The sequence below is a fragment of the Alosa pseudoharengus genome, unplaced genomic scaffold (genome assembly GCF_046254945.1).
Source record: "Alosa pseudoharengus isolate Yale_2024_CS ecotype anadromous, Long Island Sound unplaced genomic scaffold, YU_APseudo_1.1 YU_APseudo_1.1_scf_22, whole genome shotgun sequence".
Taxonomy (NCBI): Eukaryota; Metazoa; Chordata; class Actinopteri; order Clupeiformes; family Clupeidae; genus Alosa; species Alosa pseudoharengus.
In genome coordinates this window covers 16,494,419-16,516,129 of record NW_027468680.1, presented here as the reverse complement: position 1 = coordinate 16,516,129, position 21,711 = coordinate 16,494,419, and the positions used below count along the sequence as shown (strand labels likewise).

Genomic DNA, 21,711 nt, shown 5'->3' with positions numbered 1-21,711 from the left:
ATATGATTTATTCCAGTGGGCTATACATAATAGCGAGTGAATGATACTAATCCAGTGGGTTTTCAGTGTGAAACGGCCAGGTACTGTGAGGATAAGGAGGCATGAGAGCAGAAACCACTCTGCTGTGCTCTGTGTCCTCGGGTGGAGGCGCTGCCACACAGCAACCCCATCCAGCTCAATAGGTTTAGAGTACCATATGAATCATCCAAGCCTAACAGACCCTATTCTTGCTCAAGCAGCATCTTCTACATAAACATAATGCATTCACTCCCACTCTTAACTCACTGTGTGCGCTCTCTTTCTCTCTCCCATCCCACTCCCTCTGTGTGTCTGTGTGTGTGTGTGTCTGTGCACTGTAAAAAGTTTCTGTAAATTTACACCCAGATTCCAACATTATTCACCGGTTTTCTTTAATAAACAGGACTTTCCGGTCATTAGTAAGACAAATATGTAAAATCAGGCTCCAACACTGTTATTTACCACGCCCGTAATGTTTATTCTGGAACACACGTACTTCCTGTTATCTATTAACGTTACCTTCGTTCTGGTGATGGGAAGCTGTCTGCTGAGAGAAGACGATACGTTGGAATCATACCCAAACCCATCGAAAGCTATCAACACAATAAGGTGAGTTTATCTGTCACCTTTGACCAGAAATACAACGTTTGAAAGCACACTGGTCATGTTTATATTAAGTTGTATAATACAACATCTCTGAATGTTAACCTGCTGAAACGAAGTTAGTAGCAGTGCTATTCAGCTAGCCAAGACCACGCTTTCGCCCTTCTTAAGCCATGCGTTATCGTTATCACTACACTTGTCGATCAAATTTTACGTTTCTTCATTGCAATCTGGAGCCATCTAAATGTATTGGTATGTGTAGGGTATGCGTAGTTTTTGAAAGTTTAACTCGCGGGATTTACCTGCTATAACACGTGCTTGCTAGCTAAGTCTGCTTAGCATCATCAGTTTAATAAACCAGTGGCCAAATAAACAATATGGCACAAACGGATCAGTGTTGACTGCTGCTTTCAGTGTTTACTTGTATGCATGGATTTCGCCCGTGCTGGTAATTACTTAAAGTTGTGTTAAGTCCTTCAGTTTAGAAAGCTAATGATAGTTAGTAGCCTAGCTAGCTCTCCATAGCAGAGGTGGTTGCATGACACACGTATGGTATTCCTCCCGAGTTCATTTGAGCTAGCGGCATGCAACAGGAAGATGTTTACATGTCAGATATGTGGGCATCAGTCCACTGCGTCTATTTATGTGAGCTATATCTAAATTCATGACAATATACCCAATATAGACCTTCCATGCTGTGTTCCATATTGCCAAATAAAATTTAAGAGACATGCAGGTCTTGGAGTTCCCCTGGGGATCAATAAAGTATCTATCTATCTATTTATCTATCTAGGTCTTTAGACGCACATGTATAGAAACCATAAACAATGTGGTTTTGATAAGACGGACACTATTTCAAAAGCAAGCCCCCTTACTTTGCACACACATTCCTCACACAAACATCTTATCACACCCGCCTCATCACTTTTAATCATTCAACGGCAGACACACACACACACACACACACACACACCTTTCATACTCACCTTGCAGACAACTCACATTCACTCACTCCTTACATACATACACACACACACACTCAGAGATTACATTCACTTTCTCACTCACACACACACACACACACACATCACGAAGAGTTGTTGAGTGCCTTTCTTTTCTTTTGCTAAGGGATGTGCGACCGTAGCTGATGTTGAGTCTTCCAAGCCTACCTGTGACGCCTCGCCTGATATTACTAGGTATGTTTGTTTTCATTCACTAGAGTAATAATGATCAACATATTACATATTTAAATCAACTTTTGAACACTAAATGGTTTTTTTTCTGTATTGAATTTTGTTTGGACAAAATCCTAAAATGAATCTAATCATAGTTGACATGTGGATCTATATCTTAAATTGAATATGATAATTTTTTTTTTTCAGGTGAACTACAAGGTAATCATCAAAAGTGGATGGTCAGCATTGAATCCTTAATCGTTTGTGAAGGGTCCAACCTCGCCACATTTCTAACAGGCCTTGCGACATGTTTCTCCACCTTCTACATTCTAAATCTGCAGTATCAGGAGGAGGCAGCGTGCACCCTTGAATTCATCCAGAGGTAAGTTCATGTCCCACTTTCGAACCAGAATTTGTTTTATGTGTGGTATGTATTGGGGGGGTTGTGTAGTAGTCTACTATGTAGTTATAAGCACTACTATGCAGGATTACACCCTCTGTAGAGAGCAATCATGCATAGTACTGCTGTAATAACCACAGAACACTATACTTCTACTTCATACAACTGATTAAATCAAATATAAATGCAGTTACAGTAAGTAATAAATGTCAGTTAATTTCATTGTGAGAAAGTGTGTTAACGTTACAAATTCACATCCGATTCATTCACTTTGGCACAATTTTCCTCTACATGAATCCTAGTGTACCCTATCAGTTTTTGTAACACTCTCTCTTTCTCTCTCTCTCTTTCTCTCTCTCACAGAGAAAAAGGCCCAGAAGAAGCCTAAGAACAATCACTATTAAGTAAAGTGGATGTTACTTGATTTCTCATGAATGTTACTTGATTTCCTCCCTGATTATCATTTATACTCATCTCTGTACTTTAAATTCTTCTGGACATAATCTGTCAGTTTATTCATTCTCACATGTACACAAGCCCAATGCGATGCAATGATATTGATAATTATCTGTGATAATTATTCTGTATCTTATTTCATTTTGAAATAGTACTACTGTAGATAAAATGTCTACATTTTACATACATATGTGATTCACAAGCCTAATGCGATGTTTTTATTTTCCATGATAATTCTTTTGTACCTTATTCCCGATTTTTGAAATTCAACTAAATCACGTGTTTACATTCATACGTGATACACGAGCCTAATGCGATGTTTTTGTTTTTCATGATAATTCTTTTGTACCTTATTCCTTGTTTTTTGAAATACGATTTTCAAAATACAACTAGATAGCGTGTCTTCATTTTAAACGGGCCTAATGAAATGTTTTTGTTTTCCATTGTAATTCCTCTGTGTCTTATTGCCTGTTCTTTGAAATCCGATTTTCAAAATACTACTATGTATCTACATTTTACATTCATACATGATACACAAGCCTAATGCGATGTTTTTATTTTCCATGATCATTCTTCTGTGTCTTATTCCCTGATCCTGAAATACGATTATAGTCAGTCTACATTTTCCAAAATTACTATCTTGCTTCATGTCCCTTCATCTTTCAAAAAGATGACTTTACTGTTAGACTGTCAAGTAAGTGCTGTGAAATAAAATATCTGTTAAATTACAAATAAGTAACTGATGTGAAAACATGGATTTTTATCTTTAAAATGTTGATTTGAGAGTGGATGAACTCAATATATGGCACTTGTTTCCTGTAATTGTAAAAAAATAAAGACCTGTTTTGTAACTAACGCGAAGATCAAATTTTTTTCTTGTTACCCAACATGAAAATTATGTTATACAGGAATTTAATGTTATGGTAGTCTGCCGTTAAACAACGGGAAGCTCCTGGAAATCCTGCCAGTTGTTTCCTGTTAATTTACAGTAAATTAATGTTGTTATTTTACATTAACTTAATGTTAAACCAGGGCACCGTTAAATAACAGGAATCTCCTGGAAACTCTGCTGCCAGTTGATTCCTGTTTTTTTACGGGAAAATTTCTTACAGTGTGTGTGTTTGTGTGTGTGTGTGTGTGTGTGTGTGTGTGTGTGTGTGTGTGTGTGTGTGTGTGTGTGTGTGTGTGTGTGTGTGTGTGTGTGTGTGTGTGTGTGTGTGTGTGTGTGTGTGTGTGTGTGTGTGTGTGTGTGTGTGTGTGTGTGTGTGTGTGTGTGTGTGTTTGTGTTGAGTCTCATCTTCATATGACTAACAAGTCTATAATTTGCCAGAACAGCATCCTCTAGTCCACCGTCACAGCACCCTAGCACTTAAAACGTTCGGCGGTCAAGTGTTTGTTTACGGAAAGCACGACTCAAATTCTTTTGGGAGCTTGTCGCACCTCAGCACAGATCAGCACAGGGTTCTGGAACGCGGCTATGTGTGTGTGTGTGTGTGTGTATGTGTGTGTGTATGTATGCGTGGACTTCCTCTCGGTTCTCTGGCATCAGCCTGCCATGTGTTTGGGCGTTGGACAGGCATCGGGGGGTGAGTCTGTGGGCGGAGTAGGCTCGACTGGCTGCCGTCCCAACGCGCAGAGCAGATCATGCCAGTCTGTTTCAGTTCACAGAGAAAAATCATGCAATCAGGCCAACAACACTCAGGAATACACACACCCCTAGACATGAAAACACAAACTGTCCCTCCCTACCATACCACAAACTCTCAAAAATTCTCTACATTTTGTTTGATTAATCAGACATGCTCATATGTTCATATGCTCTCTTGTAGGACCTGATATACAAATCCAAGATATAGTATCTGTTGCTTATTTGCTCTCTTTCTCCCTTTTTGTAGGGCCTAGGCCCTCACTGTATGTAACAAGAAGTAGGCTGCTCTTCTCCATTTCCCTCTGTGTGAGTGGGTCTATCTCTCTCTAATATCTCTCTCAAATATAATTCCATATGAACTCTCCTATTTACATTTCCCCTTCTGTAATTAATATAATGGTGCTCTGAGGCTTTGTAGTGTAACATCTGGGCTACGCTGATAACCTAGTAACCATCCAGATGGACATGACCTGCTGATATAGTGGCCTAAATAAGGCTGCAGATAACCTGCGCTGTCTTGCGTAATTATGTTGTGGGTAACCATACACCTGGGGAGTTTCATATAGTTTCTCTAGAGACAAATGAGGTCATAGAGTTCCTATTCATGTTTTGAAGTGAACAAACAGTATGAGCAAGCAGTATGACAGGAAGTGCATGGGGAGCACATGTGTATAATAAGTGCGATGTTTGTCGTTGCCATGGATTTGACTTCTGAGTTTAGATAGCTGTGGGGAAATACACATGAGTTAGTTAGTGTGTGTGTGTGTGTGTGTGTGTGTGTGTGTGTGTGTGTGTGTGTGTATGTGTGTGTGTGTGTGTGTGTGTGTGTGTGTGTGTGTGTGTGTGTGTGTGGGGGGGGGGGGGGGGGTGGGTGTGTGTGTGTGTGTGTATGAGTGTACACGTGTGAGCGTGTGTGTGTGTGTATGAGTGTACACGTGTGAGCGTGTGTGTGCGTGTGTGTGTGCGTGTGTGTGTGCCTGTGTGCGTGTGTGTGCGTGTGTGTGTGTGTGTGTGTGCGTGTGTGTCTGCGTGTGTGTCAGCCAGACTATCCTTGGGCCATGACCCCCGTACGTTGGGGCAGGGTGACAGGTGAGCTCTGGATCAGCATCTGTCCTCAGAGTGCAGACCAACGTCTGTCGTCACACAGATTAGCGGCTGGTGTGAAAGCTCGAACGGGATCTGTCCTCACGGACCACCTCGGCGACAGCAGTGACATGATACCATCTCCAACACAGAGGCGTCCAGCTATGGTTACCGAGACCACATAGTTCTCCCCTCATGCCTGGGCTGCTCTCAACCTGAGTCGCTGTCTTTCAAATTGATTCTGCCATAACCTAAACAAAGCACTTTAATCTACATTAGACATCTGAATCGCCCTCATAATAACAACCATTATTTGGACATTTGTGCTTATTTTGCTGTTCCATTTCATGTAATAATTTATTTAGGCTACACAGATTATAATGGATATATATTGATAAGTGAACCCAAATTTGATCAGCTAAAGTGTATCAAATTGATATTAAAACAAGGGGAACATAACTGATCCTTGCTGTAATCACCATTCTGAACAAACATAATTGGTTGTATAACATTAACATTTGCACAGAGGTGGCACGAATAGAAGGCTTTGATATGCTCTCATTAAGATGATCTACTGTTTTCAGTCTCATTTTTCACATTTAATTTCATCTCCATTACCACCTTTCGCCCCTCTCCAGTTTTAAAGACTCTTGGTCAGCATGCCGTAGTCCAATAGCCAACTCTCTCTCTCTCTCTCTCTCTCTCTCTCTCTCTCTCTCTCTCTCTCTCTCTCCCTCTCTCTCTCTCCCCCTCTCCCTCCCAGGAGAGTATGGTCACTCCTTTCAATGTAATTGAATTGTGACACCATCATTGCAGAAAGTCCATGTCTTTATTTTCAGGCCACACACTGTTTTTTCCTCCCCCCCCCCCCCACTGCTTAATAGATCATGTTTCGTCCTTGAATACATGCAAACAGCTTTCCAGCAAAGAGCAGCACAGCACAGCACACGCACTCCTATAAGACAGTGAGATACGCATTTCTCTCTCTTTCTAACTCTCTCTCTTTCTTCCTTTCTTTCTTTCTTTCCCTCTTTCCTTCTTCTCAGAGAAACAGTTGCCAAACTGTCGGACAGGGAGATGATGCACTCTCACACACATTTTCACCCAAGGAGGACAGGGAGGACATTTGGACAGATAGGCAGGCGGCCGTAGTAGTGCCCACACACTCTCTGTTGAGACACATGGGGCGGAAGCTTCAGGGTTTGCCCAGCAACTGGAGCACAGACTCTATAGTTGGCAATTAGAATGACATGAGAGGCCAAGCATCTCACTGAATGCAGTGTGGCTGGGCAGAAACAAATATATTTCCTCATTTGAGTATAATTTGCGATTGTAAGTAAGAGAGAGATATGGCCTATCTTAATGTCCATTATGCTCTTTGGTGGTCACTTAGACCGACATGTTGTAGGGTCATCACTGCATGTTATGCTCAGTTTTAAAAGCATTCATCCAAGTCATTTCCAAGTTAAGTCTCATGGATGATATTGCAGCCATATTAGGGTTAATTTTCAAGCATATCATTCAGGCGTTGCCGAGTCAACCCCCCACAAAGGTTGCTAAGGGTTTAGGATTTCTCAAGAGCTGCGAGAACTGAGCTCACAAGATGAAGTCATCTTAAATGATCTCTTTGTCAACTTTTCTGAAAAAAAAAAAAAATAGATTAGAAAACAACTGAGATGTATTTGGGAACCCCTGTTCCTGCATGGGACAGAAGTAGCCTACATAACACCATCACCTACATAACACCTGTAACAACCCAGAGAAGCGAATCAGTTACAACTCAGTTGACTCAATGTGTCATACACGTCTTAAACTTTAGAAACATCCACTTAACTAACAATACATGACTTTTTGTAAGCATGGTGTTTCTGTATGATGTGATTGTTTTGAAGAGCATAGCATCTGCCATTTAAAATGTGTTTGTGTTTGTTCACATTACGATGGCAAGTGATTGTTTTGAAGGCAACTACAGATGAAGACACTCAACTCAGCAACTAAGCCAGTAGGCCTTTTTCATGCCAACATGAACTCAGTCTGACTCAGTAGAGAGGACAAGGTTACTGATCCAGGCGCGCGCGCGCGCACACACACACACACACACACACACACACACACACACACACACACACACACACACACACACACACACACACACACACACACACACACACACACACACACACACACACACACACACACACACACACACACACACACAGACACAGACACAGACACAGACAAATACAGACAAATACACTCCTACCTTGCCCAAATACTCTGTGTAGTTTGTGGTACAGGATGAAGGTCTTCCGGATAACTGGCCCAAGAGCCGTCTGAAGTCTGATTGGTGGAGCCCGGGATGCTCTCATGAATACTTAATTTGTACAACATGAATAATCCATGGCCAGCTCCCCTCTTGATGTTATCCATTTCCCTGTTTCTCCCTCCAGCCTCACACCCGTTGCCTTCCTCTCTATCTGACTCCATACATTAACACAGAGATTACTGTGTCAGTACAAGGCTCTTGACTACACTCACTCCAGCTTAGGTGTGATGCATGAATTCTGTGTTTTTTTATCCTCTGGCTGCTAATGGAGGGAGAGAGGAAGGAGAAGAGTGTAATTGTTTTTAAAAGGCCAGTGTCACTAGAGATCCATTTCCTCTGCTCTGTGTGGATCAGTTAACCATAGGGCATGCTCAGATACTCTAGTACAGCACGTACAGCACACACACACACACACACGCACAACACACATATCGGTACATGCGCACACACAAACATGCCACTTCTATCTTTTTCTACCCTCCCCCACCATTTACACAGACACACTTAAATGCACACTCACACATGCATGCCCATTCAGACACTTATACTCTCCCATACACTCTCAACATGCACACGCACTCTCTCACATACACACACACACACACACACCAAATTATAAGCATTCAGTAGTGCGTAAAGCCTCCTCCAGCGCTGTCAGTTTGCAAATGGCAGATTGTTATGTTAGCAGTATAGGTGTGTGTGTGTGTGTGTGTGTGTTTGTATTCACTGTATATTCAAGGAGGAATATTTGTCAAAGTAACACACTGTTATTGTGTATGTATGTGTGAGAAGACCTCATCAGAAAGGCACCCAAGATAGCAATAGTTGGGCACTATTCTCTTCCCCAGCCTGTCCTGTTAAACACAGCACAGTCTCGGACATGTTGTCTGGACAGCCATGAGAGTAATGGAACGTCCATTCCCTCTTTTCTCCTCTCCTCCCTTCTCTCTTTCCCCTCCTCCATTCATCCCTCTCAGCGGTAGAGCTGGGTTGTCATAGCTGCATGTGTCATAAGAATTGTGTGAAGTGCATGTATGTAACGGTATGCCTTTTGTGCTGCGCCAGAACATTATATCATGAGAATGGCGGGCTTTCCCCTCCTCTGTTAGGTGCTAACGCTATATGTGTTTCTGCCCTTTTCCCCTCAGATGGTGTTACGTTTTAATTCTGTGTTAACATTCACATTGTGATTTCAGCAGCCTTGCAATGATAGGTGACATAATTCCTTAGCTATTTCTCTTAAAATGTATGAAAGAATAAAAAAAACAACAGCTATGTTGACTGACATATTAGGTAAGTGGAGGAAATCACTGGAAAAGTCTGCAAGTGCCTGTGTGTGCAGTGTGTGTGTGAGATAGAGGACCAGAGCGTGTAGGCACACACACACACGCACACACACAATTCGAGAAGCCAGGAGGCATAGGCTCTCCAAGCGATGCTACACTGAGCCACTGCCTCCCCCAATCCTCCGCATCCCTACCCCCCCCCCCCCCCTTCAGCGAGCCTGTCACCACGCTCCATTCCCCACCACTGAACACAAACACATACACACAACCAACCTACTGAACACAGTAAATCAACAACCACCCCTCTTCACCTGACGGTTACCGAGAGAAAACATCTATGTGAGAAACCATCCTTACCCATCTCTTATCTAGATCGTGTTTTGTGCTATTTTGTCTATCCTTATGCTATCCTTTTTGTGTGCAGCTATCCTATACCAGTCATCTTGTGGTGTTACGTAATTTCCCAGACTAGCCTGGGATCATTTTGATGATGCTGGAAGAACCCCATTGTTGCTGCTGATCATCTACCTAATTAGGGCAGAGAGTTTTAAGATTCATAATGATAGATAATATAGAAAATTGTATGCTTATTGGTTATAGAACGTTTAGTAAAAGTGAAAGAACATGAAAAAGGAGGACAGGAGAGATGGAGAAGAGAGAGATGAAGAGGCATGGTGGATGGAGAGATAGAGAAGAGAGGGATGAAGAGGCATGGTGGATGTGGTTTTCACAGCAGCAGTGGTGGCAGACGCTGCTGTAAGCACCGCTACCTTGCCTCAACTCCCACGAGTCTTCTTCAAATCCCCCTCATCCACCGCTCCTGCTCCATGGCGTTGCCCTGGCAACCAACCCAACCTCCAAAGACATTCTTTAAGAGGAGCGAAATAAAGAAGCCCTGCATGTCCTCATGTATTTATACAGTATACACAGAAGGTGAGGGGCCCCACGCAGCACTGTGCAGAGTGCAGGGTTAATCATTTCTGTCTAATGAGATACTGTCAATAAAGCTGCCAGAGCTCATATCCATGGATTTCAACGATCAAATGTCTCTACGATATCAATATTCATACGGTCTTTTAGCTTTACATTTTCAAATTGAAATTTTATTAATCAGCCAGTGCATGGTTAGTGTCTTGGGTCAGCTTTTTCAAAGCCAAGAAGGCAATCTTTACTATGAAACATGCATAGACCATCAAACTTGCATGAGGCATGTGGACAAGCGGCCCATATTTGTTCCCCAATGATTCCCTGATATATCTGTATTAGAAGGGCAGAGATCAGTAGAAAGGCACATCATGCACGGAGCAATAATAGGCTTTGGCTAAAAGAAAATGGATGCATCCCTCAAAGTATTCTGTGGCTGCCCTATACATACAGTTGAAAAACAGTGAAGACACAACCATTATGCTTGTTGAAGTTCATGTTTTTTTATTGGAAAAAACAATTAAAAGACTAGCATGTACAACTTGGAATGAACATAACCTGAACTCAAAAAGATGAGAAGACACAGAGATAGAAACCTCTGCAGAGACTTGCAGATCTGAGATCTGAGGAAAAAAAAAAAAAAAAATGCTAGAACAAACAAACAAAAAAAAGATGCTCGTGGTACAACCGTGTCTCCCCTATAGCCCAAAGAAACTTAAGGATGTTCCCCACTCAGAGGCGTGAGGTTTCCCAAACCTGAAGACTAAAGTCCCCCTCCATACTCCCAACCCTTCACTCCCCTCCAGTACAGCTCGATGCACATGAAAAACAAAACTCCAAATATTTCCTAACATGCCAAACATGTCATTTTTGTTTTTAAAACTTCTATATAGATTTTTTTTTGCCTTTTTTTGATAAATGTTCCATTTTCTTAAAAATATCTCTTAAGTTTCTTTTTTTAGAATTATTTAAGCAAACTGCACAGGTCCCATTCATACATTACAACATCCCCTCCCCACCCCACACGCTCACTGCAATTTCATCATATCTTGGTGCGTTCACACACTATCGGACAAAATAAAAAATATGGAGTTTCTTGCTTGGGAGTTGCATGAACGCCAATCAAAGTTGGACAAAACTCAAACTTAAAATGCTTTGTATGGTAGTTGTTTGGGATTCTTTATGCTACACAAGTTCTGAGTTAGGAGGATATGACCCTTTGTGATTCGTAATCTGAGGAAGGTTTCAATTCTGCAACAGTCAACAGGAAAAAAGGAAAACAGTCCGCCTGTGATGACCATGAGCTCATGTGTAGATCTTATTGCCTTCATTAAAAAAAAACTAAAGAAAATTATTAAAAAGTCTGAAAAAACGTTTTTTTGGAACCTTAATATCTGCTTGTCATCTATGTTCTGTTTCACTCTCCAATCAAGAAGCACAAGAATATGACGCAGTTAATGGGTTTGACTTTGGAGCTTGTCTACTTCCCAATGTCCGACCAGCACGTGAACACACCGCCTATGCCCAAACCCAAGACTTCCCAGTCTACCAGACCACACCCCCACCCAGAACCACACCCCACCTCCACAAACAACCAATCAAAACACCAGCAAGAAATGGACAATGCCAACGGACTGTCCAGACTACGGCTCCAGTCTCAAGCTGCATGCACCAACAACAGAAAGAACGAGGGAAAAGAAAGAAAGAAAGAAAGAAAGAAAGAAAGAAAGAAAAATGAGATCGTAGAGGAGAAAGAGGACAGAACGGCCAACCCAAACACTGCCATCAGTAGCATATGGAACCAGTTCAGCAGTGGAAGCTGTGCGCTCTCGTCGGGCTCCTGTAGCTTGTGGGTTATTGGTATAGATTAAGAGTATTCTGTAGTCTTTACGGATGATCTAAGCTTGATCGTCTGGAACAGGACCACTAGTCAGTACATGCAGATTGTTTTTGTTGTTTGATTTTTTTTTCGTCTTTTCAACATAAATGTTTTGTCTTTTTTATGTCTTTTTTGCTTTTTAAGGACAATTTTTCCATTTTTAACATTCAGTTATATTTTCTATACAGAAACAGTATGAATAGATGAATATTTTTGCAAGAGGTAAGTAAAACATTTGACTGATTTTTTTTTCTCTTTTTTTTCTAAGGAGGTCAGGAGAGGACAGGGGCACTTCACTTTGCCGTCATCATTTGTACAAATTCTGTGGAGGAACGAGAGAGACAAAAAAACACCATTAGACCAAAGATGACCAATTACTTATCACATCACAACACTCCAAGACAAGCCAAAAAAAAAAAAAAAAAGAGATGGTCCGTTACGATCAATAGCAGCAACTGCTCCGCTTACAAAGTCAAAAGCAAGACTAGACTAAATGTCTGTATTTGAGAAACCAACATCTATGGCTAACTGTGAGAACAGTGCTATTCCAGAAACAGATACTGTCCTGTCAAACTGAAAGACAGCATGGAGTGTACATGTCCAGGATGATGGACGATTCCAGTCCTAAAGTCGTATTAGTCAAATGGATCAATGGCTTCTGCCAATATTGGGTTACATTTCTGGACCTTTCAAGCTGTAGGCTACTCAATCCACTCACAGATGGTCAAAATTGTATGGACACACACAGAGTGTGTGTATTTGTGTGTGCGTATGACAAATAATGCCCAAACTGAGGTGCTTTCAGATGTTATCAATAATCCCAAGTACTGAATGTTTGTCCTTCATATAAAGCCTGAAACAGCAGTGACCAACAGCCTAGACTCAAAGTCCTGACCAAGACATCCTAAAGTATTACAAAAGACAAAGTTGGGAATCTTCACCTTCGTAGTTGACCTGTCCGTCTCCGTCAATGTCGGCTTCTCTGATCATCTCATCCACCTCCTCGTCTGTCAGCTTCTCGCCCAAGTTGGTCATGACGTGACGCAGCTCCGCTGCACTGATGTAGCCATTCCCATCCTGAGACAGATCAGGATGTGTATGAGAGAGAAGCTACAGTGTGTGTGTGTGTGTGTGTGTGTGTGTGTGTGTGTGTGTGTGTATGTGTTATTCAAATGATCCTTCACTACATTTGAATGCCTTGGATAGATCTACTCTGCCAAAGACGCTGAACGTTTTAACAAAATGATGGCCCAACCATTGAAGATCTACAGTGATACTTGTGGCCTTATCACCAATGAGATAAATAGCCATCTGCTCCTATTTACTTAACCAGAGCAATTTAAAGACAGCCTGACTCATAATCCTATATGCACTAATGTTCCAAATCTCAGAGATAGACCTATAATCACATTCTAACATGCTTAACACCATTCAATCACATGAACATGCATCAGGAGACGGTAGGAAGGCCATTATCTTGACTATTCAAGTCCATGATCTCTCACCACATAACTATGCCCCCCCCCCCACACACACACACAAACCCAAACCCACACCAAAGTCTCACCTTGTCAAACACTCTGAAGGCCTCACGGATCTCCTCCTCGCTGTCTGTGTCCTTCATTTTCCTGGCCATCATGGTGAGGAACTCTGGGAAGTCAATGGTGCCATTTCCTGGAGAGAGAGAGAGAGAGAGAGAGAGAGAGAGAGAGAGAGAGAGAGAGAGAGAGAGAGAGAGAGAGAGAGAGAGAGAGAGAGAGAGAGAGAGAGAGAGAGAGAGAGAGAGAGGGACATTCACATCACATACACCGTGACCATGGGGATGGAACAGAGACTGCTCTGTGCTATTCTGTCCTATGGTTCCATACAGGATGCTGAAAGTGCATTATGTGGCCAAAGGCCCTAAGGTGGATTGCACATAAAGGCTTTGGACACAACATCCGAAAAAAGAGAGGGGGATGGGGATATTTTAGCAACACAACAGCAGCATCTATATTGCTGTTACACAAAATGGAGGATGGATTGAATAGTCTTGCTTGTGAGTGGTGAGGAACAAAACAGCAAGGTGTTACAATGTTTTGCCTGGTACATTCCATATGAATTATGAATTAGGCATTTGTCTTGCTAAATAAAACAAGGAAATGTATACTTGTTGTTCAACCACATGACAGATATCTGCATTTCCTCATATCTAATCCGGTCTTCAACAGCTCGGGTGGTGGACCCCTGCTCCACCTCTCTGACTGCTAGGGTGGTGGACTGCTAGCCTCATTAACTACAGAATGATGCATCCTTAGTTTTCACCAAAGATCTTTGAGCAGCGTGCTCTATAATCTTTGGTTTCCACACACTTATAAGTTATTGTTGAAACCCACCAATAACATATAACAATGACTAAACTCTTCTGAGATGCAGCACAGAGCAGCAGAAACCCTCGGTGCCTGTGTGCAGATCTGTGAGTCACATAAGCTGTTCTTATTAGCATATGAGCGCATGAGAATGGGATGATCATCTACACCCAGCTGGCCCCTGGGCTTGATGCTCCCCTGTGTGCACTGAACATTCACCGCCTCATGGGACGCGAGCTGGGACTGCGGACTACTCCCAGAGTGTAGTGTGTGTGTGTGTGTGTGTGTGTGTGTGTGTGTGTGTGTGTGTGTGTGTGTGTGTGTGTGTGTGTGTGTGGACAGTTATGCAATGGTCCATTTGACAGGGATGTGTATATGAGTGAGTGTGTGTGTGATTGTGAGTGTCACATTATTCCCCAAGGCCATTAAGGTGATTGGCCAACTATGTGTCCCTTGTGTGTGTGTGTGTTTCAAACTGCTGCTCTTTGCTGTGTGAACAGTGTTAATAATGTGTGGGTACTTGGGTCGGAGCGAGGCACAGAGGCATGCTTTGACCCCCCCCCCCCCCCCCCGGGCATTTAGACCGAGTGTTTGGGAGGAAATAGGATTACGTAAGGGATAGGATAGGCCCATTATTACCTGCAGTTATTCAACCGGCTTTGCTGCAGTCTGACCCACATAGAGCTGGAAAGATGAGCAAAGTGTGATGGAGACACACCACACACACACAGCGAGGATCTTCTTGTAGCCATGATTAAGCTCAATTATCTTTACTCAGTTGTCCAATTTCCCTGCTTAAAGACCCTGCACGGAAGAATACCTTCTCCATTTCCTCCAGTAGACTACTTCTTCCAATAACCACCCCCATCAGCAATGTCAGCTTTATGCCACTAAACATCCTGGTCATTGGGGCAGGGTCACTGGGTTGGGGTAGTCTCGCCCTGAAGCTCACTACTGCCTCGACCTCGTCCACTCACCGTCTGCGTCCACCTCGTTGATCATGTCCTGCAGCTCGGCCTCGGTAGGGTTCTGGCCCAGTGAGCGCATCACCGTGCCCAACTCTTTGGTCGTGATGGTGCCGTCGCCGTCCTTGTCGAACAAGGAGAAAGCCTCCTTAAACTCTGTGTGCACAGGGAGAGAGAGAGAGAGAGAGAGAGAGAGAGAAAGAGATAGAGGGTTTAGTAAATGGAGAGAGAAAGATTGGGGGTAGAGGGCAGTGTGAAAAGATAGGGAGAGTCGGCAAGATAAAGGGAGGACCCACATGAGTAAGAAAAAAAGCATGAAGGGGGGGGGGGGGGTCAACAATTCATTCACACTTCAAAAAAAAAGCATGGAAAAGTACTGCAAGATAAACTGCTGGAATCTAATCTTAAGAAAACTGGTACAGAATCTTGCTGCAGGTAACAGGAATGCAGGCCCCTCTCAAAACAACACACCCCCTCCACCAAAAACTCAGACTCTAAAGTTCTGCAGATGCTTGCGGCTCCGTACTTAGTGTGCAGAGTACTGCAGGATGTGGAGCAGTAAGATTATTGATAAATATTTCAGCGCTCTCGGATCACTGGCTGCATGCCCCAATTTCTTGCACCCCGGCAGGAAACATCAACAGCAGTCTAAATGGATCTCCACACAGGCCCTCTAATGGACTGCCTTAATCACTAGCATTAATCTGAGACAGTGCTCATTAGCCACTGATAAAGGGGCGTGTTAAGCACTGATAGATGGGCTTAATCAGTGAGGAGCCCCCCCCCCCCCCCACACACACACACACACACACAGGCAGCTCAGTCAAGTGAATTATTCACTCGCAGACAAAGACAGAGAAAAAAAGTGCAGACAGCCTTTTCTACACATGTACTCACCAGCAATCTGCTCCTCTGTTAGCTGGTCGGCCTGTGAGGGGAGGGAGGGAGAGAGAGAGAGGGCGGAGGGAGGGGAAGAGAGACAGAGAGAGGTGGAGAGAAAAATATTAATCAGGCTTTGCTTCAAAGGGCTCAATACACTTTGGCATATAGGAGGGAAGGAAGCAGATCTTCAACATCTCACATACACACACAGACCATTTTTAGAAGATGACATAACTGAGAAATAAACCACTGTGGTTTTCCTTTCAACCACACTATTTCCCTGCCTGATGCCTCCCCCTGATGAGTGACCTTTTCATGGCACACACCCCACCCCTGCGGACACGACCGATGCAAAACTGCTTTAAAAATCCGCTACCAGGGTCTCTCTTTAATCACTGTGCAAATTCCCATCTCCCTGCAATTTAGAGGCCATCTCGTATCTGTCAGGAGGAATTTATATTGCATCAGTGAGGTCAAGCAAGACATCACACACATAGTTTCCAGGTTTCCCCATGCAAAAAGGACATTTGTCTAACCCCTTCACACATAGCAGGCTAGCTACTCAATACTGTTGTATCACTTTACATCCAGGTAGATGCTTCACCCTGTCATAGTTAATCTTCTGTGATGCCCATTTAAAAAAAACAACTGTCATCAGTTGTACCAAAGAGAGTCATGCAAACAGCATCGAATGTCCCCTCTCTGACGGGTTATTTCATTCAACCTACCAGAAACTACCATCTACAACAGAACTGATGATAATGTTACAGGACCTAACATTCCCTGTAATCATTGATCTAAATCTCTCTGTGCTCAAAGTTATACTTTCTCCTTTCTAAAGCAGCCAACAGGTCTGAACCTGGATGTTGTCGAATTGAATTGCAGTCAGGTCGGCCACCAGCTTCTTAGCCTTGGGCTCGCTCTGGCATCCCCTTGTGGGCTTGGCTTCAGGCGGCTTGACTGCTCCACGTCCAACCCCACCCCCAACCCCACAACCTCCACCACCGCCGACAACACCACTACCACGCGCAACACCACCCCCCACTCCACCAGCAACGCCTCCAGTCCCCACTCCCTTCCTGCCCGCCAGGCCGTCCAGTGCCGTGCGCACCATGACCAGCCCCTCGGCCAGGCACTCGGCACGCTTGGCCGTTTGGCGGCCCTCGCGGCGCGCCTCCGCCAGCTCGGTGCGGCTGGCCTGCAGGCCGTTCTTCAGGTCCTGCAGCTCCTTGACCACAGCGTCCACGCGCCCGCTGCTGGACTCCACCAGCATCTGCAGGAAGGACTTGTAGTTGCGCTCCTGCAGCTCCACCAGCTCCTTGTAGAAGTACTGCTGCTGGTCCAGCAGCTCATACACCATGGACAGTGTCACCAGCGAATCCTCCTCCACGGCATACATGGCCGCCTTCTTGGGGTGCATTTTCCTCATTTTTCGGGGGGCAGGGTTGCACTGAAATCTTTAAAACGACCACAGCTGGAGATCTTAGTCCTCGGTGTGCTCAAATTCTTGCCCTACTTTTCCCCCCTCTTTTGTTCCTCTCCTCTCCCTCCTTCTCTTGCTCCTTTCCTGAGTGACCGGTCTGAACCCAGCCTGGGGAGGCAGCAGGTGGCCGAGGACGGAGAAAGAATGAGCGAGTGAGACAAAGAGAGCGGAAGCGAGGGAGAGAGAGAGAGAGAGAGAGAGAGAGAGAGAGAGAGAGGGAGAGAGAGAGAGAGAGAGAGAGAGAGAGAGAGCAGTGTGAGAGCCCAGCGGCTTGCCAGTTTTTTGACACCCATCTATGCCCAGGTCTGGATTGCTGCAGCTACCTCCTGCTGGTGCATTGAGGGCTGTATTGTATTAGGTGTCTGGCTGTCAGCAGGGGGGTGAGGTGGGGGGGTGGGTGGGTATCGGCTAAGGCCCAACGGATGTCTGTCGAATCAGGTTGGGGCCTTGGTTGTCCCCCGCCGCCCGCAATCTAGGCTGTCAGCGGCTCGGCATCGGTTTCACCGTCACGGGAAGATCCGTTTCCGTGACTGGAGCTCAGATTTGTCCAGTACTGACCCCTCCTTGCCACCGTGAAAGCAGGAGGGGATGACACCCTGGTGCTCTGCCAGTGGCGGCACAGATTAGGTTAGGGTGGCCACCGGGTGGACAGGCCAATGGATATAGTTCTGACAGCTGACAGCTCCAAATCAAATGTGTGCCTCACCTGCATGGCCCCTGTGTTTCTTCACCCCTTTTCTCTGTGCCTACCTGTCTGTCCACTAGCCTCCTGGTCTCCCTGCCTCTAGTGTTACCTGTCCTACTGGCCATCTCCTTTACATATGGCCTGCTGGCAGTATCTGACCACTCACATTGCAATTCAATTTGACCACATAGCAATTCAATTAATGTGGACTGGCATCAGATACATGGATTTCATTTGGTTAAAGAGGGAAAGCCTCTGTTGATTAGGCTAGTTCAACTCTGCTGTCCAGAACCATTCTCCAACTCCTGTCAGCCCACTCTTGAGGTCTAGGATGAGGACAAGACACAGTAAGATCCTTATAAACCGTGCTCAAATATCCATTCTGATTTTCCATACCGAGTAGGACAGATTTTCTTTCAAAATGCAGAAGGGAACTACTACCTATTTTTCTCAGTCTCGAGAGTGGGGCCACGTCTTCCTCTGCACCACAGCTCCAGTATTGGACTCCTGCCAGGTCAGGCGCTCTCCAGCGTGCACACACACTCACACACCCCATCAAACACACACCACCCACTGCTGCCAGGAATCTGGCCTGGATACAAAAGTGCTGCGCAACATCGCCTGAAATCTGGCCTCAATTTTGGAGATGCTCTGTGGGCATGAGCTAGCACTTGGATGGAAACACACACACACACACACACACACACACACACACACACACACACACACAGGCTTGTGGGCTGATAATCAGCGTGGTATTGCCACTTTCACACCATGTTTGCAGGGCAGCCCCTGAGGGGTGTTTGCCACAGCACTGCCAATGTGACGGAGGAGGAGGGGGGACCCACTGAACCGTAATGACCTTCCTACACACTCACACCCTTGCCTCCCTGCTAGTATGTGTGGATCATGCATTCCCAAGCCAAATCCACTAAAGACACATGTGAAGATATAACCCCGACTCCATTACCATGACACAATTTAGCACACAAGCCCAGCGAGCATAAATAGGCTACACCTTGCACCAGTAGATGACTTAAGACACGCATGAATGACACAAACTACAACCGCATTCATATTTTTTTGTGTGATGGAAATATTATTATTGTTAATAATAATAATAATAATAATAATAATAATAATAAAAAGAATAATGACAATAATAATAAAGTCACCACTTAGTTGGATTTAGCAAGGTCTCCCATTGTAACTAGTGCAACAATTAACTGATTAGTTGTCGACTATTATATAAAATTGCCAACTATTCTAGGGCTTTGGGAAACACTCATTTTTTACCATTGTATCGATCAATCAACTAGGCCTACTTGATTAATAATTGATGGATTAACTGACTATGAAAATAATCCAGTTGCAGCCCTAATCAACACTTGCATACAAACACACAAGATGTGCCATTTCTTGCCGTCTGTGTATGCATGATGCAACGTGCATTGTGGTAATTGACCATGAAACGCACATTACTACATCTGAGGAAGAGAAAACACGTTTGGTGTTTTCTTAGGGACCCGCAGATCAACACTTGGAGGATGCGCAGGGGCCAAACTTCTAGACCCTGCTGCATGGAAAAGCTCATCAGTTCATTTCATGGCAACGCACGCACTCCCATGGCGTGACTCCAGGAGGAGTTGGGTCAGCGACCCCGAGGCTATCGCGGGGACCAGTGGAAAAAACCCTGCATCTCACACCCTGCATCTCACACAGGCTAGGCAGAATCCACGAACTGACTGGCCGCGCAACACGCCCTCCAACAGTCTATGGAAGTCTTTCTTCCAAAACAACCGACAGCGCACGATAGATCTGCCCTCGGTGCATGACCAAGCAGGGAGCAAACGTGTTTGTGCCACGGAAACAACGGAGGGTTTGAAACAACTTGGATGCAATTTGTGCGTCATTTGGTTAGTTACACAACGCAATTAGCTCAGCATCCATGAAGATGGCGCGAGTCTTTCTACAATATTAGCAGCATAGATGGGTGTTCGACGCGTCAAACGCTTGGTAAAAGGGATTCAACAACGGTAATTTGCAAATAAATAAAACTGATCAGACCATTAAGTTATCGTACATAATAAACACGAGGTGGATTTAGAACATATGTAGTGGAACACCTGATACGACTGTCAACAAGCAGTCAATGCGAATGATGTCGTAACTTATCCATCGAATACATTTAGCGGACAGCCCAAATACTAATAGCCAGCAACACAAGTATTCACGTCGTAATGAAGACTCTTAGTAGTTTCTCGTGTTTTATCCTGTCCATACCGTTACAAATTAAAACTAACAGCAGCAGAAGATAACATTGATTGACAATATTAATGATGACCAATTTGCACAAATTATTCACATTATCTAGCGTCATTTAATGTTATCCAGCTGTGGTCCAGCACTGATATCGCGTTAAAGGGGATTTGTTAAGCCAATATCTATATTTATCTGGCATTTCCAGCAAACTATCTAGCTAAAATACATTCAAATAAAAAACCTGAGGAACTTCAATGGCCTTTGCATTTAAACGGAAGTGAACTAACGTTAACGTTAATGTTACCTAGCTGGACAGCTAGCAGCAGTAGCCAAGTTGTTTGACTTGCAGTCAATTAGGTCCAAGGGAACCGCAAATGTAACGTTAACCACCTATCTAGTCCACATTAGACAATTTACCCTACTAAACCTTACCTGAAACAAGGTACATGTACATATTCGTACCGCTCTTGTTATTATTACACTAGTTTCATTCATTCACAGATACATGACTCGCCACTTCCTGAATATCTCAAACATATAACTTTGCTAAGATAGCTAGCGATAGCTTGCTAGCAAAGTCGTGCTCTAACTGGTCTCGTTTGGAACATGGGTGTCAAGTGTTACCGCATTGGAGAAGTCTCTTTTTAGCTAAGATTCAATGTAACCCGAACAAATCCAGGACCAAAAGAAATGCAATCGTTGGCAGTGACAACAACCACCAACACAACATGCGCAACCTTTCGGATGACACCCAAAACGCGAAAAAAATAGCCAACGTTAAGTTAGCCGAGGCTCAGAATCTCTCTAGGAAGCACTGAATAACCTAATGCGCGAATTACAATTTGTCACACGAAGCCTTCAAATATGTAGTCTTAATAATCTATTCCTTTGCAACACAAATTATTGAATTGACTGATTATAAATAAGAGTTACATAAATAGGGTACATACCATTTCTGACGGTATTTATGGGTCGGTCTTCACAAGCTACTCTACAAGGGCGATGGGCTCTCGTCTAGATCTCTATCACACAACTGAGGATGTGTGTCACAAGCGGTCTGTGGGCTATATAAGTGCGTGTATTCCTCCGCCGCGCAGTCCCGGTTCACTCACTTCCGTATATCCCCACTGCAGAACGCAGTTCATAACCCTCCCCCTTCTCACTTCAACTAGGCTAATGCAGTGTCCCAGCACTGCGCGAAAAAAAAAAAAACATCAGAATGTTTATTTGATCAATTGGTGAAAAACACCTTATCAAAACCATCGACACCAACATTCACATTCACAGT

General features: G+C 44.0%; 1 protein-coding gene and 1 long non-coding RNA gene across 2 annotated transcripts; one reads left to right on the top strand and one right to left on the bottom strand.

Annotated features, from left to right (window-relative positions):
- Positions 1 to 358: 358 nt before the first annotated feature.
- On the top strand, positions 359 to 2,824 carry LOC143139934 (uncharacterized). The gene is made up of 4 exons (XR_012990480.1): positions 359 to 627; positions 1,750 to 1,817; positions 2,004 to 2,178; positions 2,560 to 2,824. It is a non-coding gene; the product is annotated as an uncharacterized LOC143139934 (long non-coding RNA).
- Positions 2,825 to 10,403: 7,579 nt separating this feature from the next.
- calm1a (calmodulin 1a) lies at positions 10,404 to 21,472 on the bottom strand. The gene is made up of 6 exons (XM_076300781.1): positions 21,374 to 21,472; positions 16,009 to 16,039; positions 15,124 to 15,267; positions 13,366 to 13,472; positions 12,740 to 12,875; positions 10,404 to 12,120 (listed from the first exon to the last, which is right to left on the bottom strand). The coding sequence occupies exons 1-6, from the start codon at positions 21,374 to 21,376 to the stop codon at positions 12,092 to 12,094; spliced, it is 450 nt and encodes a 149-aa protein (XP_076156896.1). The 5' UTR covers positions 21,377 to 21,472; the 3' UTR covers positions 10,404 to 12,091.
- Positions 21,473 to 21,711: the final 239 nt, after the last annotated feature.